The 19,887-nt window shown below is 44.1% G+C and overlaps 1 protein-coding gene across 1 annotated transcript in view; it reads left to right on the top strand.

The window, feature by feature from the left end:
• The window catches only part of ADGRD2 (adhesion G protein-coupled receptor D2), a 388,936-nt gene that overhangs the window by 163,480 nt on the left and 205,569 nt on the right, over window positions 1-19,887 (top strand). Inside the window, exons 19-20 of the mRNA XM_040406278.1 lie at window positions 5,866-5,981; window positions 15,098-15,218. Of these exons, the coding sequence (XP_040262212.1) occupies window positions 5,866-5,981; window positions 15,098-15,218 (237 nt within the window). The remainder of the gene's footprint in view (window positions 1-5,865; window positions 5,982-15,097; window positions 15,219-19,887) is intronic.

Genomic DNA, 19,887 nt, shown 5'->3' with positions numbered 1-19,887 from the left:
TAGGGAAAGCTGTAAAAAGAATACCCGTAAACTTTGGTGCATTTGCATTTTTCCCAATTTCACCTCATTTGGAATTTATTTCCAGCTTCTTTCTAGATTGTATTCAATTTTGAGTGGGCCAATAGAAAGTATACCTTGTCCCACAAAAAACAAGCCCTCATACCATTTATTGTGAATGTAAAAATAAAAAAAGTTATGGTTCTGGGAAGGCATGGACGGAAAAAAAAAAACTATGAAAAAAATGGAAAATCGCAGGGTGCTGAAGGTTAAATAGCTTTAATTTGCATATATTTTATGGGGAGATAAACTTAGGGTACTTTCACACTAGCGTTAAAGTTTTCCGGTATTGAGTTCCGTCATAGAGGCTCAATACCAGAAAAAAACTCTTCAGTTTTGTCCCCATTCATTGTCAATGGGGACAAAACTGAACTGAACAGAACGGAGTGCTCCAGAATGCATTCAGTTCTGTTTAGTTGCGTTCCCAAACCGCAACATGTTGTATTTTGCTTTCCGTCCTGGGATGCTGAGCAAGATGGATCCGGCATTACCCCCAATGCAAGTTAATGGGGACAGATCCGTTTTCTCTGACACAATCTGTAACCATAGAAAACTGATCCATCCTCCATTGACTTTCAATGGGGGTAATGTTGGATCCGTCTTGGCAATGTTCAAGATATGTTAAAGATAATACAACCGGATCTGTTCATAATGGATGCAGACGGTTGTATTATCAGTAACGGAAGCGTTTTTTTGCTGAACCCTGCCGGATCCATCAAAAACGCTAGTGTGAAAGTAGCCTTAAATATGCATGGATTACTTTCATACAATTTCTACATCTAACTAGAAAATATGTTTCAAAAATAGGTAGATTACCAACCGTACTGAAGATTAGATGATTTGGTTTTGGTATGTTGTGTACATACCTACCTACTCGTATTAGCAGTCATTCTTCAGCAATGTAGAAAGGTCTTTAGTTCAAATGTGTTTCAATGTATACTTCTCAACTAAGATCTCAATACTGTCATTGCTGTGGAGGATGCTGCAACATTTTGCTTTTAAATGCACAAAGAGGTGGTCCACCGCTGTCGTCCTTGACTCTTAAGGATTGCTTTTAGTTATAATAGCTTCTTGTAATTAACAAAGAGCTGGTTGGCAGACTTTGATATTGCTGCTGAACACAATGTATGCAAGGCTTGATCTGAAATGTTTCCAGGTCTTTCTAAGCACATACTGGATACTGTATATACATTTTCTCTCATATGTTTTTTTCCCCCAACTATAAAATAACTTTCATGGTAAAGAAGACCTCCTTTGTTAGTAAATGATTATATTCCATATAAAAATTACAATTCTTATGGCTCTGTTGTACCAGTCCTCTTTTTCCTGCTAGAAATTAAGAATAAAAAAGGACAATTCTATGTTACCCGTTGGGGGTGTGCCCCTATCCAGTCAGTGCTGCCAGTGTTGAACTATACAGGGACACACGCCCAACTGGTAACACCCACCCAGTTGGCAATTGATTTGTAAATTTCCAGTAACTGAAATATTAAGCGGGGATTGAGCTCAATTGTGTACAAACATGGAGGCATGGAATTGCTGAGGACGCAGAAATCTATATATGAATAGAGATGATTCCAGCTTACATAAAACAATGATGTCCTTATTAAATCCAATAGTGCAGACATGGATACAAAACTGACGCATTTCGGGCTGTTTGGTAGCCATTAGTCTAAGTTACAAATTTGCATCTGACCAACTTTCTTATATACTCAACCTGTTAATTGGACTAACTGGTCCCCAGGTAGAAACTGCCTGAGGGAGAACAACGCGACACAACACTTAGTCAGGACCACTCCCAACCTCTGCAACGCCTCCTCCGGGACTTGCCTATTAATGTCACAACAAAACTCTAATTTTTTCCATATCCTATAGTACAGAATATATACAAATATGCAATATAGTTAAAGGGATTTTTTAACAGTTTTTTTTCAGGATAGGTTATCAATATCAGATCGGCGGGGGTCCGAAAGCCAGAACTCCCGTCGATCAGCTTTGATAGTATATTTTGTACAGTTTTTAAACTTGTCTGTATAGTGTGTTAGTTAATGCCCCCAATCCTGGATCATGGTTCACCTTTTCTGGATTACAGATTCTGCTCCAGAACATGTGACTGGGGAGGCGTCTGTTAACAGGTTGGGTCATATGCACATTTGTAACCAGGGGCGTAGCTAAATGCTCGCGGGCCCTGGTGCAAGAGTTCATCTTGGGCCCCCCTTCCCTCAGTGCTTTGTGGTCAGGGGCAGGGACGCACATAGCCCTCCTGCTGCCTGAGGCAAAAATTTAAACAGCACCCCCCCCATGCCAAATTCTTGACCTAACCCCTTCCCTCCAGCCAGAGGTGTAACCTCACCAGCATGCACTTTCTATAATACTGGTGTCTTCTTATGTAGCACAATGGTCTTTGGGCCCCCTCAGGATCCTGGACCAGGTAGCGACTGCTACCTCTGCACCCCCTATAGCTATGCCCCTGTTTGTAACTATGACTAAGTGTTTAGTATACAGCCCGAAACATTTCAGTTTTGCATAGGTTTCTGCACTATTAGATTTACTGGATTTGATAAAAACATCATTGTTTTATGGAAGCTGGAATCTTCTCTATTCATATAAATTTCTAGTAGAAATAATACAAGGACAGCACAACACAGTCATAGGAAAAGATGCTTCAAAATAACTATCGAGGATGCAAGTAGTTACTAAAACAGACACATCGGGGGAGACGATGGGTCCTCTTTACTAAGCCATAGTTGATATTACATCATCAACAAAAGCTATATCTATGCACAACATAGCGCCTAATGGTGGCTGTTTTGAGCTGCACTCAACACTATTGATATGACTCTTTGAAACCACAGATCTTAAATGCTTAAAGGGAATGTATAGCCTATATCTTGTATCACTAATTAAAAACCGGATAGTGAAACGTTTTTCTTATTTATATTCTGATTTTATTTTCTGATTGTCAATGTGTTTTTGTTTTTTTTGTACATAATCTTGCCTGAGCTGAGCTTCTGATAAGAGCATTTACAGATATGCTTTGCAGCAACCACATGGTCTATAGACATAACAGACTGGAGAAGGGTCATTGTCTATGTTCTAGGCATGCTGTGTGACCTGAGCAGATGTCCCTGTACAGAGAGGGGGAGTAGATAAGCTGTGACCTTATCTATTGTGAATGGTGTGTTAACTACCTCTGAAGAACAATTAGTGTCAACCTATTATTAGTCCTCGTGGCCAGTGTGAAAACTGCAGGATTTTATGATTTTTTACAAATATAGATAGTGAGATGGAGAAAGAAAAATAACCTTATCTAATAAAAAGAAATTATAATTATCTGTACATGAAATAGGTTATGTAATCCAATTTCCAAAGATCAACAAGTTTCCAGAACCTAATGACTATGATAAAAATATTCCTATTAATTAGCTCAGTGGAAGACAATGTACAGACCGATAAAGCAGATTATGGTGGATATAACAGCTGAGGTTTTTTACTGGAGCATTGAGCCAGCTGTAGGCTGAATGAGTATGAAAAATCCCCATGAACATCCTGCTGCAGATTTAAAAAAAATTGTGGATTTGAAAGCATTTTTAGTTTTTGTCTCTTCTGGTGAGGATATTACTCTTGCTTTACAGAGGAAATTTATGCCAAAGTTCATGGAAATCCACATGCCACATTTGCATATTTGTCATGTAGTTGCTGACCTGTTCCACAGTAAACCTTATGTCTGTGAGGACCTAAACTAACAGGAGGTCCGTCTGGGAAAATGAACACTAGGAATACAACATTGTTGAGTTGTGCAATGGACTAATGGCAATGTGGAAAGCCTCACTTTAATTTTCTAGGTCTAAAACCAAGCCCTGGCTTTTTTCTGGTCCTCGGACAATCCAGACCAGTGGTCCCCAACCTTTCTTACCTGGAGAGCTACATGAGCTCTGAGAGATGGTTGCAAGCCACACAGAGATTGTAGATATAACCAATAGGAAAAAGATGGAAACTGTTCCAAATAAAAGTCATATAAATAACTCAGCTCCTCAGCCCCTCACTCCCCTCTCCCCCCCCCCCTTGATTATTAATGGTCACGCTCAGTCCAGTATCCTCTCCAATTACTGATGGCCACACTCAGTTCTGTAGCCCCACACTGTCCGCAATTACTGATGGCCACACTCAGCCAAGCAGTCTTTCACTGTCTCAATTACTGATGGCCATACTCAGCCCAGCAATCCCTCATTGTCCCCAATTACTGATGGCCACACTTGGTTCTTTAGCTCCTCCCAATCCCCAATTACTGATGGCCACACTCAGCCCAACAGCCTATCACGGTCCCCAATTACTGATGGCCACACTCAGCTCAGCAGTCCCTCACTGTCCCCAATTATTGATGGCCACACTCAGCCCAACAGCCTATCACGGTCCCCAATTATTGATGGCCACACTCAGCCCAGCAGTCCTTCACTGTCCTCAATTACTGATGGCAATACTCAGCCCAGCAATCACTTACAGTCCCCAATTACTGATGACCACAGTCAGCCCAACAAATCCTCAGTGTCCCCAATTACTGAAGGCCACACTCAGCCCAGCAGTCTTTTACTGTCCCCAATTACTGACGGGAATACTCAGCCCAGCAATTACTCCCAGTCCCCAATTACTGATGGCCACAGTCAGCCCAACAAATCCTCAGTGTCCACAATTACTGAAGGCAACACTCAGCCCAGCAGTCCCTCAGTGTCCCCAATTACTGAAGGCCACACATCTAGCAGGAAGCATCCACACACTGCCTCTCGCCCTACCCCACACAAACAACAAAAAAATAGCCACAGTGTTGGACTCCCCTCACATCCAGCTGTGACACGAAACAGTGTCTACTGCCAGTGTGGTCTACCTTACCAGCTCACACCAGCCAGAGGAATAGTGCAGGCCTGGCTGATTGCAGTGCTGGAGCATGAGTAACTTGGGAAGTGGAGCTAACTAGCTTACTAGCAAGCAGCTCCACCTACACAAAATGCTAGCGGCCAGCATCAGGTATGTAAAGAGGGGGGAATCATGCAGTTAGTCATAGGACAGGAGGGGGACGGGCCAGAGATTTACAGTAGGGGCTTGATTCCTTGATTTGCTTAGATCTTCCAAGCAAGCATAGGAGGATGCAAAAAGCCCACTACACAGCCTGCAAACCACAAATCAGGGAATTGTGAGCTACAGGTTGAAGATCACTGCTAAACATTTTCCAATTTTGTAATAAAATAGAAACTATGGTAAATTGCCTGTAGGTCAACAAGGTCAAATCCTGACCTGAACTTACTGTAGGTAAAATGCTTCTGCTTAAAATTTTTGTCACAATTTGCTTATAAAAATTGTGGATATACTTCTGGGAATGAACCTGGTGAAATTAAGGTATTTTTGGAAATGCATGTTTGCCAGTACTGATTAATATTTTTATGGTTTCTACCAAATGGTTATTTATTTATAGGACATTGACCGCATAGACATTTTTAACTGGCAGAGGATTACAGTGCTTTTTCAATCTTAAAAAAAAAGTGTAATTATGAATAATATCACTGCTCTCATCCTGTCCTTAGGAATCAAGTGGATGGTTCTACTCAGTGACTGACAGCTAACTATGCATTATAAAGCATAGAGCAATAGCTGTCAGTTACTGATAGGACCCCCCACACACACTGGACCCCCTTTTCACAGAAAACTATGCAAGAATTTGCTCAGCTCTTCCTGCTATATAGAGCTCATGAAATTTTACATATGTCATTTAATAAGATAATTTAAATTGATTTGGGTATATCTTTGTCCTTTTAGGTCAATACATTTGTCCTATTCAGAGTTGTGATGGTGACCATCTCAAGTGCTCGTAGGCGTGCCAAGATGTTGACCCCTAACTGTAGCTTAGAGAAGCAGATTGGCATCCAGGTCTGGTGAGTTGTCATAAAAATCGAAGTTAAGTTCTGAGTAACATAAATAAATACATTATTAGATTTTCTTTTTTAATCCAATAAAAAATCTATCCGCAAAGCTTCTTAGGTCACAAAGTACTCGGCGATCAAAGCACTTAAAACTGTATTCTTTTTATCAGCAATCCACAGAACTTATGTGATATTTGACCTTTCTGAAAAAAAAATATTTACGGAAAGGTGACATACCATAATCATCGGTAATCTGAAAAGAACTAATGCAAAATCCACTATTAATATTAATCATCATAATTCACAAGTTTAACCCCTTAGTGACCACCCATATGCCTTTTTATGGCGGTCACTAAGGGGCCTTACGCTGGGCCGCCGTTTTTTATGGCGGTCCAGTCTAAGCACTGCACGGTTCCCCTGTGCAGCGGGGGGTGGGGGCCCAACTCTCACATGAGAGCTGCGGCCCTGATCTAACAGCCCGGACCGGCAGGAGTGGCGATCTGGGCTGTTTAACACTTTACATGGCGCCTGCCACATATAAAAGTGATAACAAAGGGAGCGGACTCCCTCTATCTCCCATCGGCACCATCTAATGCAATAGCAGGGTGCCGATGTGTGTGAAGGCTGGCAGGGGTCTGATGTAGGCCCCAGACCAGCCTTGAGTAATTTGCAGCAGGCAAATTACAGATCCGCAAAACTCGGATACTGGCTGTGTACGTCACCCATTTTGCCGTCCTGCAGATTCCACCCTATGTTTGAAATGCCTATTCTTGTCCATGAAACAGACAAGAATAGGACATGTTCTATTTTTTTTTTGCGCGGCTGCAGAAAGGACATACGGATGCGGACGTGCTGCCCACAACTTTTGTGGTCCCAATAAAATGAATGGGTCTGCAGATTGTATGCGGACCAAAAATACGGTCATGTGAATAGGGCCTTATACATTTATCCTTTTTTTTATTCTCATAATACCATATTTTATTTTCACTTTAATAAAAATAACTATTTTATGCTTCCTTTTTACCCCACCCCTCCTTTTTCCATCCATCTGTCACATGGCATTGGCAAACTGCCAGCCCATAACTAGCCTGTCAGTCACTTATACTGTATACTAAGTATGGACTTGTGGGGTGCGCAGTGTGACATCGCAAGCCGCCTACCCTGCTGCACTGGCATTATGATAATGAGAGAGCGCAGCAGGGCCGACGGCTTGCGATTAGTGATGGACGAACATCGGCCGGGATGATTCGCGAACCGTGTGTTCGCGGCGGGGCCCATTCACTTTAATGGTAGGTGAACCTGAAAAACCTTCAGATCATATTTGCAGCCAGCAAACACTTAGTAGAAGTATACAAATAGTCCCACAACATGGACAGTGATATACCAGAGGGGGATCATTTGCAAAAATTCCCACAAAAAATATGTATTTTAATCAAGGGACATTTTTATGCATCTTAAAGGGAAACTCTCAAAAATGTGCCCTGCTGGAGCCTAGAAATTTTTTATTTCCTATCGGTTTGATGTATACAAATGTGCAGCGCTCCACGTTTTTGTATCCTGCAGAGTCCATTAAAAAAATGCATCCGTTAATGTAATTTTTTTTTCTACCATGGAACTGTATGGTGAACGGACGCCACTGTACGGCATCAGTCTGAGGTATCTATTAACGCATACATTTTTGGTATGCATTAAATGGATGGCAAAAATAGGATGTGAACCCAGCCCTAGTGTCAGAATAAGCACCAGTACACAGAGGATCAGCATTGCGGAGAGGGGAGGCCGCCATGTACTGACAGAGTGCTACCTGGTCCTGGTGGTCTGGGATGAGGACTGTGTTTCCCAAGGATCATTTTCTACTGGAAAATACAGGGCACAGTATAATACACTAGAATCTATATAATATACCTACCCCCGAATAATAATACAATTAGGTGGTCATTTATTATATAGAAATACATCTGTTAGGCGTATTTCTGACAAAGGTTCTTAGCACCGCAATCTGCATATTTTTCCAGCTCATGCCAGGTCGAAAAAAGGATGGCGTGGGCAGGGAAAGGGACACAGTTATGGCCATCAAGTTATTTGATACCACCGCCATACATTGACCGGATAAAAGGGTATAAGAGGGCACAGTACAGGGAATGACTAGGGGCACTGCACAGGGTGTGGTAAGAGGGCACAATGCAGGGTACAAGGGGGCACAGTACGGAGTGGGTGGCAAAGTCACATGACCCTGTGACATTAGAAGGTCCTTATGTTTAATGCAGTTCATACGCCACCATAATGAGAGGCAGAGGAGTGAGACAGGGGTATGATTATGTGGCTAGAGATAATAAATTTAACTGTCGGCCAGTACAGACCCCAAAAATTACGCAATAGGCATTCACCTGACAGCAAAGAACTTTGGATTCTGTGGCTGGAGGTACATAAGGCGGTCACAGGATAAAAATTTAACTGCTGGCCAGTACAGGCCCCAAAAATTTGCCAATAGGCATTCACCTGACAGCAAAAAACTTTGGATTCTGTGGCTGGAGGTAAATTAGGCGGTCACTGGATAAAAATTTTACTGCAGGCCAGTACAGACCCCAAAAATTAGGCATTCACCTGACATAAAAGAACTTGTGATTATGTGGCTGGAGGTACATTAGGCAGCCACTGGATAAATATGTAACTGTCGACCAGTACAGGCCCCAAAAATTAGCCAATAGGCATTCACCTGACAGCAAAGAACTTTGGATTCTGTGGCTGGAGGTACATTAGGCGGTCACAGGATAAAAATTTAACTTTCGGCTAGTACAGGCCCCAAAAATTAGGCAATAGGCATTCACCTGACAGCAAAGAACTTTGGATTCTGTGGCTGGAGGTACATTAGGCGGTCACAGGATAAATATGTAACTGTTGGCCAGTACAGGCCCCAAAAATTAGCCAATAGTCATTCACCTGACAGCAAAGAACTTTGGATTCTGTGGCTGGAGGTACATTAGGCGGTCACAGGATAAATATGTAACTGTTGGCCAGTACAGGCCCCAAAAATTAGGCAATAGGCATTCACCTGACAGCAAAGAACTTTGGATTCTGTGGCTGGAGGTACATTAGGCGGTCACAGGATAAATATTTAACTGTCGGCCAGTACAGGCCCCAAAAATTAGGCATTGACCTTACATAAATGGCCTTTTATGCCGCTGTATATACATAAGGCAAGGACCATTCTATGTTCTGGGTGGTGGCGGATATGTGTGGGCTGGAATGAGGAAATTTAATTACACGTGGTCATCACAGGTGTTGAATTCCTCCGAGATCCATGCCTCATTAATTTTTAAAAATGTGAGGTAGTCCACACTGTCGTGAGCTAGGCGAGTGAGCTTATCGGTCACGATCCCCCTGCTGCGCTGAACGTCCATTCAGACAGGACACTCGACGGGGGGCAAGCCAAGAGTTCCATGACAAATTGTGCCAGGTCTGGCCACAGGTCAAGCCTGCAAACCCAGTAGTCAAGGGGTTCCTCGCTTCTCAGAACGTCCACATCGGCCGTTAACCCGATGTAGTCGGACACCTGTCGGTCTAGGCGTTCCCTGAGGCTGGATCCGGAGGGTGGCTGTCGATGGGTTGGCTGCAAAAATGATCTCATATGCGAAGTGACCAACACATCTTCAAACCGCCTTCTTTTTGCAGGTGTGGTAGGATTGGTACCCGCACCTGTTTCGCTGTGGGTGAAAATTCCTCTGCCAGTGCCTGCAACGCAAGGCCTGGAAATGCTGCATTCTGACAGCCCTCTGTGATGCTGGTAACATGTCCGCCATTTTGTGTTTGTACCGGGGGTCTGAGTACGTTGCCACCCAGTACAGGTCCTTGACCTTTATGCTTTTTATATGGGGGTCCCTCTTCAAACACTGGAGCATGAAGGCCCCCATTTGCACTAAATTGGAAGCGGTGGAGCGCCCTGGCTCTGTCACGGATGATGTTGCAGATAGCTGAAACTTATGAATAAACGTCCGACTGGCTTGATCCCAAACTAAGGAGCATATAGGTGAGCCCTATAAAACCCTAAGAGCTCTCCCTGGCTGCTATGCCCATGCAAGGGTCTCAATGGTAGACGATTTCATGGCCACATACCTAAGACTGTGTGACACCTGAAAACCCTATAATAGTGAGGGGACACGACCACCGGCTCCCTGCACTTAATACGGTCGGAGTCAGGGTCACCTAGAATCAAGCCAGCAAGGAAACAAAATACATGAAAAGACTTATCTGAGTAAACAGCAGCAGCAGCCTCCAGCAGTGAACACTTCATCCAGGAAGTAGTATAAACCGCAAAGTGAGGCAGTATGGGAGGGAATATAAAGGGAGACGATTAGTCTAAATAGGTGACACCTGGGAGAAGGAAAGGAGATGACAAAGCGAAACCAAAACAAAGAACATCATGCAAGAGGTAGAGAAGGACGTCTGCCAGACCTTCTCAAGAACTGGCGGTGACAGGCTCCTGCTCATTGCCCAGGAGAATGTCATCTTCGGTCTCCTTCCCCCAGCTGGCGGACAACACCAGGGATCCCCAAAAAGTTTAAAGCCTGCTCTTCTTGCTCCTCCTCCTCCTTCTCCTCTGACTGACTCCTCCTGACTTCTGCTGACTTGTCTCAGATGGAGTAGCCCCCCCTAGGAATTCATTCAGCATTGCAACATCCTCATCTTCCAGTTCCTGCTCCTAGACGGCTTGATCAATGACATGACGCAATGCACTCTCCAGAAAGAAGGCGTAAGGTACAATGTCACTGATGGCGCCCTGGCTGCGACTGACCAGTTTCGTGGTCTCATCGAATGGCCGCAGAAGTCTGCATGCGTTGCGCATGAGCAACCACTGGCGCGGTGAAAATAAACCAAACTCCCCAGAACCTGTCCTGCCGCAGAGTTCGTACAGGTAGTCGTTAACGGCACGTTTCTGCTGGAGCAGCCTATCAAGCCTATATAAGGTGGAGTTCCAGCACTTCAGGCAGTCACAAATCAGACTTCTGACGAGCAAGTGGTGTCACCGCTGAATGTCAGCAAGGCGAGCCATGGCAGTGTAAGATCAAGATGTATGCCATGCACGGCACATGTGTCATTTTGCTCTGTTTCAGCATGGACAGCAGATTGGCACTGTTGTCGCACACCACTTTCCCAACTGTCAAATTGAGCTGGGTTAGCCACTGATCGGCCTGTGACCGCAGAACTGAAAGGAGGGCAGGACCGTTGTGGCTCTTGGCTTCCAGGCACAACAGCCGCAGCACAGCATGGCAACGTCTCACCTGGCACGTCGAATAGGTTCTGGGGAGCTTGGGGGGTGCAGCGGAAGAGGCGGTAGCAGTGGAAAAGAAGGAGTCAGCGGAGGAGGAGACAGAGGATGGAGTAGTAGGAGGAGAAGAAGAGGCAGGCCTGCATGAAATCCGTGGCAGTAACACGGAATCCACACGGGTGCCACGGGTTACATAATTGACAGCCGTCAAAAGGTTTACCCAGTGGGCATTAAAAGTTATGTACCTTCCCTGCCCGTGTTTGCTAGACCACGTGTCTATGGTCAGATGTATCTTGGCACCGACACTCTGTGCCAGAGATATATTAACTTGCCACTGAACGTGGTCATATAGTTGAGGGATGCCCTTCTTGGAGAAATATTTCCTTCCAGGGACCTTCCATTGCGGTGTGGCCAATGGCCACAAACTTTCTAAAGGCCTCCGAGTCCACAGATTTATATGGCAGTAGTTGGCGGGCTAGCAGTTCCGACAAGCCAGCGGTCAGCCGTTAGGCAAGAGGATTATCCAGTGTTAGCATTTTTTTTACTCTCGAACATTTGGGCCACGGAAGCCTGCCTTCTGCCAGATGAACGCAACAACGGCATGGTGGAAGGTGGAGTGGAGGACAAATGGGAGGAGAGAGGAGAAGGAGAAGAGGCAGGACATGGAGAGCCGGGAGTGTGTCTTTGTGGGTTCTGATGGCGTTGCTCCCACTGGGATCGGTGATTGGAGGCCAGGTGCCTTCTTAAAGCGGTCGTCCCTAGGTGAGTTTTGGGCTTACTGCGACTTATGCGTTGACAGCACAGGCTGCAGATGGCAACACTATTATCAGCAACTGACACGTTAAAAAGAGCCCACACTGCGGAGCCATGTGCCGGTGTCCTGGGAGCACAAGATGTTATCATGCATGGTGGATGGCTCGCTTTTAGCCTTCTGTGCACTGCGATTTCTCCCTGATTCTCCTCTTTCTCCTCCCTATTTTTTGCTCCATCTCTCCCTCTGAACTCCCCTCCTCTTCCTCTCTTGTGGGCACCCACGTGACGTCCATCGACACGTCATCATCGTCACCTTCACCACTACTGACATTACAGATCTCGGAGTAGGCAGCAACAGCGAGGACCACCCTCCTTGGGCTGAACTGGGTACTGTCATCAGATCAGTGGTGGAGGCCGTTGTTACCTCCTCTATCTCATCCGATGCCAAGACTGGCTGCGCATTGGTAAGGTCTGGGAATGGATGGGAAAATAATTCCTCTGACCATAGCCTCTTGAGTGGAGGGGCTATGGTGGTGATGGTGGTGTCTTTGGGGGTGCACACAGCAGAGAGTGAGGAGGGTGCAGATACAGAGGATAAGGAAGGTGCTGAAGCTGAAGGCTAAGTGAGCCACTCAACCAACTCTGGTGCGCTTTTTGAAGTTATCACATGCGCCTTCTCCAACTTCCCACTTAGGCTCCGGCCTGGTACACCTGCCCGACCCCTACCATCCCTGCGGAACGGTCTACCTCTTCCTCTGCCTGTCATTTTCTAAATGACCCTCTGCCTAAGTCCGTAGAGAAGAGCAGTATTTGTGAAAGAAGGTATATCGTAGCCCTCAATCAGTATTTGGTGGAAAAGGTATATAGCAATAGCACCCCTCAATCAGTATTTTGTGGAAGAAGGTATATGGCACCCCTCAATCAGTATTTGGCAGAAACAGGTATACAGCACCCCTTAATCAGTATTTGGTGGAAACAGGTATATGGCATCCCTCTATCAGTATTTTGTGGAAGCAGGTGTATCGCAGCTCTCAATTAGTATTTCTTGGAAGAAGGTATATAGCAATAGTACCCGTCAATCAGTATTTTGTGGAACAGGAATATAGCACCCCTCAATAAGTATTTGGCGGAACAGGTGTATGGCACTCTTTAATCAGTATTTTGTGGAAACAGGTGTATCGCAGCCCTCAATCAGTATTTAGTGGAAGAAGGTATATGGTAGGGTTGTCCCGATACCGATACTAGTATCGGTATCGGGACCGATTCCGAGTTTTCTCGGCGGTACTCAGCCGCCGATACCCCGCCCCGATACATAAATAGAATACTATGGGCGTAACTATGGGCGGGGCCCGGTGCAGTCACTGTACTCTTACACCGGGCCCCGCCGCTCACCGAAGTATTTATAAACGTGAATCCTTATCCTGTTGTTAAGTTGAACTAACGCTGCGCTCTCCCATGTCCCCCCTGTATCCCCACAGCACTTACTTAAGCTTCCATAGCAGGCAGAGCAGACGGCAGCAGTAACGTCACTCACTGACGTAGAGCGCCTGCTCCGCCCACTTTATGAGTGAAGCAGGCGGAGCAGGCGCGCGACGTCAGTGAGTGACGTTACTGGTGCCGTCCGCTCTGCCTGCTATGGAAGCTTAAGTAAGTGCTGTGGGGATACAGGGGGGACATGGGAGAGGGCAGCGTTAGTTCAACTTAACAACAGGATAAGGATTCACGTTTATAAATACTTCGGTGAGCGGCGGGGCCCGGTGTATTGGGGGACACTGTTATGAGGGGGATCTGTGGATGACATATAGCAGTGTCATCCACAGATCCTCCCCATAACAGTTCCATCCACAGATCCCCTATAACAACACCATCCACAGATCCCCCACCAAATAACAATGCCATCCTCAGATCCCCCCACCCCATAACAATGCCATCCACAGATATCCCACCCCATAGCAGTACCATCCACAGATCCCCATAACAGTGCCATCCACAGATCCCCCATAACAGTGCCATCCACAGATCCCCCATAACAGTGCCATCCACAGATCCCCATAACAGTGTCATCCACAGATCCCCCATAACAGTGCCATCCACAGATCCCCCATAACAGTGCCATCCACAGATCCCCATAACAGTGCCATCCACAGATCCCCCATAACAGTGCCATCCACAGGTCCCCCATAACAGTGCCATCCACAGATCCCCCACATGACAGTGCGTCATCCACAGATCCACAGATCCCCCAAAACGGTCACATGACATTTAAAAAAAGTATCGGTATTCGGTATCGGTGACTACTTGAAAAAAAGTATCGGTACTTGTACTCGGTCCTAAAAAAGTGGTATCGGGACAACCCTAGTATATGGCACTCCTCGATCAGTATTTGGCAGAAACTGGTATATAGCACCCCTCAATCAGTATTTGGCGGAAACAGGAATATAGCACCCCTCAATCAGAATTTTGTGGAAGAAGCTATATAGCACTCCTCAATCAGTATTTGGCGGAAACAGGTATATGGCACCAAAATAGTAACAAAAACAAGACAATAACAAAAAGTAAAAAATAGAGGCCATTTTCTAATAAGCACCTCCATATCGATGAGGTCTCATTCATCAAAATTGGCAGGTGACAGTGACAATAAATTGAACGATCTTACCAGATCCTTTAGCACACCTTTGTGATGTGTCCAATATTGAAAAGAGGAACCTTTTGGTTCTGTAGGGGTCCTGGTGTCTGTTCAATGGCGATATAGACAGGTATGGGGAGACTTCTATCCCTACTAACACTCTAAAATGGGGGAAGGGGACGCCTAAAATGCCCTACCTATCTATACAGAGCACCCGCCCCGAAAGGGGCGACCCGGTCTGGATACCTGTCCCTATATCTTGCAATAACCCTAGTATTAGGGACTACAAATATTCTAATTTATTTGTAATATTATGAATTTGTCATACTTAATTGATTGGTGCATATTGTACATTTGTGTATGTATTTATATGTGTGTGTGTGTGTATATATATATATATATATAGTGGAAAAATATATATATACACATAATATATTGATATATGTGTTTCATTTACTATTTCTACATTTCACTCCTTTGCAGGGCTACTGCAAAGCCGATTATTGTGCTCCTTCCTGTCTTGGGACTGACTTGGTTGTGTGGTGTTTTGGTACACATAAGTGTAATCTGGGCATACATTTTTATTTTCCTAAATGCTTTCCAGGTATGAGGTTTCTTATTTTATAAAGTGTTTTACAAATACCTATTGTATTTTTGACATTTTGTTTTCAAAAGATCTATATGATTTTTAAGATATATTGTTTTTTCTTTTGTTTTACTATATACCAGGACAAAAAAAGAATATCTTTCATAGTGCATACAATTTCACCCACCTGTGACAGATATACTTGTAAAATTCTGTTAATTTGCACTGGGTGTTTTCACAAGTCATATTGGTGGTCATGTTGTGGTTTTTATTGAGATTGCAAATAGAGATGAGCAAATGGATGCTAATTGAGTTTATCCTCAATTTCTCAAAATTCAAATTCCAGCTGAATCTGAACCTTTTGCGATTCGACTGAGAAATCTCTCAAATTGATGGCCACCATTTTATAGATCAAAAGACAGAGAAGGACTAAGTTTTAATTTAAAAATAAAACCCGATAGTGCAATGTGTTACTAAACAGGCGTTTTGTTACAACCTGCTCTATAAAATGCACCTAGGATTTAGAGGAAGAAAATAATAAAAAAAAAAAATTCATATCAAATCAGAATAAATCAGACCTCAGATCAGGCCCCCAAGGTCTTCATCAGACCTCAGATCATTCTCCTAATCTTCATCAGACCCCAAAATTAGATCCCCAATCCTCATCAGATCTTAGATCAGACTCCCAAACCAGACCCTCAAACATAAAATAGATCACACATAAAATAAATAAATAAAAGACCATACCTCTCGTGCTCTGGACAGCACCGTCACTTGCAAGATCCAGCACGCTCTTCCTGCACTCTCTGCTCCGTGGTCTTCTGCAGGTGCCATGCTGCACTTTGTCCTGACATCACACAGCGTCAGGTCATACTGACACTGATAGTGCCTGAAGCCTGTCTGAGGTAACCGCAGGACAGGGAGACATCGATCCCGTGCCCTGTTGCAGCATCCAACTGTATATATGTGATTGTTACTCTGACATTTCTAATGTGAATGGATTAGAGACAGTCCAAGGAGACATCAGAGTGTCAAACATGTTATTTTGTGGCAACCTTTTGATTAGGGTACAATTTATTCATACCTGAATAAAATCTGCTGACCTTTTCAAATTTCTGTGAATTTGCTAATCTATATTGCTAAGTCACAGTAACACATTGTGGGCTTTTAACTTTGTGAAATTCATGGTGAAAAACCCAATGATCAAAGCCTTTTCTGTTTGCCTATGGGAACGGGTCCGACACTCTAAACAATATCAACTGTTTTGCAGCCACATAAATTAACATTAGCAGCAAGCTAATTGTGAGCTGAGGCTAATTTCATACTAGCGTTAAAACTGTACAGCAGGGAAACAGCCTGCTGGAGTTCATCATATCCGGCATAGCTGGAAAGGGCCGAAAACCTCCAAACCGCATTGACTATAATGGAACATGGTGGGGATCTAGATTGTTTCCAGCACTCATGCCCAATGTACAGTTATGGCAACGTTTAGGGCTAAATGAAAGCACTTCATCAGGCCCAAATCAGACCACACATGAAGCGCCGGCGTTTCATGTGTGGCCTGATTTGGGCATGATGAAGGGCTTTCATTTAGCTTATAACATTGCCATAACTGTACATTGTGCATCATTATGTCCAGCTGAATAAATATCACTTATCATCACATCAATCAAACAGAGTGCTGTCTAATTATACAAATACTACGAGTGTGGTTCCTGAGGTGGAGCAAGGAACACAACAGTGACGCGTACCCCCAAATAAACCAGGTTATTGTTGAGTGCTGTGACTACTTGGAATTATACTCCAGCACTCATGCCGAGATTCGGGGGGACAAAAAACAACACTGGGTTTTGTCCGGCCAAATCCTGGTACTCATGCCGGAAACAGGCCGGATCCCCACTGGCTCCCATTATAGTCAATGGGCTACAGTGGGGAAAGGCAGTATCCAGCTATGACAGATATGATGAACAGCCTGCTGGATAGTTTTAAAGGCTATGTACACATTCAGGGGCATTTTTTTTATTATTGCATCTTACTCATTTGGGGCTAAAAATAATTTTTTCATTTTTTCAGTTGGTCTTTATTAAAAATATTAAGCCATTCTGTCAAATAGGGTTAACTATTTTCTAGCTGTGCCCATCTCACTTTCACTTTTTGCTGGTCATCTAATAACCCTTATCTCTAAATTACTAAGAGGTCATAAACACTTATTTAAGGCACTTTCTTATCAGTAAGATAAGGATTGAGCTTTGATGAGTGTTTATAAGGTCAGAGAGCAGACATAAGGAGCCGTCAGCTAGCTATCTGAAGGAGCAGAGAGAAAATTCAGTGCATCTCAGCTCTGTGCAGAGGAAAAGACTCCATATTATTAATAAAGACCAACTGAAAAAATTATTTTAGCTCATAATGAGCACAATTTACTAATAAAAAATAATTACCCCCAACTCTACTGTGAAACTAGCAGAAACTACAGATGCAAGATCTTAGGTAAATTCTAACCTCTTAATACCATGTTATGTGCTGATCAAAGCTGATATCCAGCCAGAATAGTAGTAATACTAACCCTTCCCTCACCACTCCCATTCTGATGTTTTCCAGATGTCCAGTAGGTCTCTAATTCCTAGTCCCTATCAACACAGGAAATGTGACCTCTCAGCTTACCCCTGACCAACCGTGATCGGTTAGGTGAGTCAGATTGTGCTGCTGTCCAGTTCCTGGTCTGAGGCTCAACACACATGAAATGGCTTGAACTGCCCACTCAGCCAGATAGTGGCTGCAGCAGTGACACAACTGAGCCAATGATTGGCTAAGAGGCAAATCCAAGCCATTTCCTGTGTGTTGAGCCCAGGGGTAGGAAGTGGAAAACAGCATGGAACAGCAGCATCAATGGATTATTGAGGGTCAGTGTTGATTATATTTTATTTTTAACTCTTTTAGACCGTGCTTAAATAAAATGATTCCCCTGTAAAAACCCTATAAGCCTTCTGTTCTGACCCTTTTTTCATTTACTGGCCAGATAACCCATTTAGTTTAGCACAGAAGAATTGGACCTATACAAAATATGTGTTTAATAGGTGTACATTCACTTTAACGTTAGACTTTAGGCTAGGTTCACATATATCAGTTGTGCCAGCCACGCGATTCACCTCCAAAAGCTGGAAACTCTGGCCAAACCCCCCCCCCAACTCCACTAGGCCATGCCCCGCTGCCAATATAGGAAAAAAAAAAACGTATGGAAGAACGTCGGGTGAGCTGCTGGGGGAGGGTCAGATTGTGCCTGAAGCTACTAAAAAGGAGGACATCCCTACATCTGTCCAGGCCCTGCACTGGATGGAGGAGAGGGAGTCAGAAAACCGGAATGTTCGGCCTAAAAACGGATGTCTGGCCAGAGCTGGACACATCTGATATATGTGCACAGCTCTTCAGTGCACAGATCTTGCGTCTGTACACTAACTACGAAAAATTGAGCATGCAGTGTTTTTCTGCCCGGCACTATTTGGCATCCGGCATCAGATGCCCAGGATGTATGTGCATGATCCCATAGAATACTGTTGACCCAGCTTTGGCCCAGTTGAAGGGGAACTGAGCTGGATGGCCGGACTCTTTCCAGCAAAAGATGTTTGACTTTCTTGTGAATTTCCTTGATAACAATATTCAACAGCTGTGATGCTCCAAAATAACCCTCTATATCCTACATGATGGAAAACTTGGCCGCTATTCCAAAACAGAGCAGTGTGGGGGTAGCCAATGTTTCCTTTGAAGACGAGGAGTTTATGACTGTTCTGAATCTTAGCCTATGTGTCTACTAGGAAGCTCACTATACAGTGTTGATGAGTTACATTATTTTCTGAGAGACAGATGATTTATTTAGCAGGGAAAGAGCATTGTAAGTCAGGAGAGAGAATAGACTGGCCCAGTATTGACCTAAATAGATCTATGTGTATATTCTCCTACTCACTCTGCTTTCCCTCCAGTTGAAAGAAATGAATAGACTGTTATTTCCTTTCATTTACAACTGATATCTTACAAAGAAGGCAATTTTTGCAAAAGTCAAAAGTTTGTTTCAATAATTCGTTTATGCAAAAGCACAGACCTTTAAAGGATTGTCCGGGAATACATTATTTATAACAGCTGCCAGCAGCTTGCCCTACTGCAAGGACCATACTTACGTGCTCCCCACTGCTCCGGTTCTCTGCTCTGGTTCCCTAGTCTCCTTCTTCCAGTCTGGAGTTTGTTTTCTTCCTCCCCTTAAGCCAGCAGTTGGCTGAAGAGGATCAGGTGACAATGTCCATGCCAGGAAAGAAGAAAATAAACCCCAGATTGGAAGATGGAGACGTGGTAGCCAGCTTGGAGGACTGGAGCTAACGGGAGCAGGTAAGTATGATCGTTTCAGTAGGGGAGGCAAGCACCCGGCACCTATTAGAAATTATGTATTCCTGGACAACCTTTTTCACACCCAATCTATAGAGCAAGAATTGGCAACCTTTGGCACGTCAGCTGTGCCATTCACTTTATCACTCAGTCTTGGTGAGAAAACCCCTTTACAGGGGTATTTGATTAAAGAACGTTATTTCCTATCCACAGTTCTGGCTGGATAGGGGATAACTTTCTTTAAGGGTGCATTCACATGACTGTATGTATTTTGTGGTCCGCAAAAACTCTGGATAAAAGTTCCTCAACTGCAGGC

The sequence above is a fragment of the Bufo bufo genome, chromosome 8 (assembly GCF_905171765.1).
Source record: "Bufo bufo chromosome 8, aBufBuf1.1, whole genome shotgun sequence".
NCBI lineage: Eukaryota > Metazoa > Chordata > Amphibia > Anura > Bufonidae > Bufo > Bufo bufo.
This window is presented reverse-complemented; position numbering and strand designations above follow the sequence as displayed.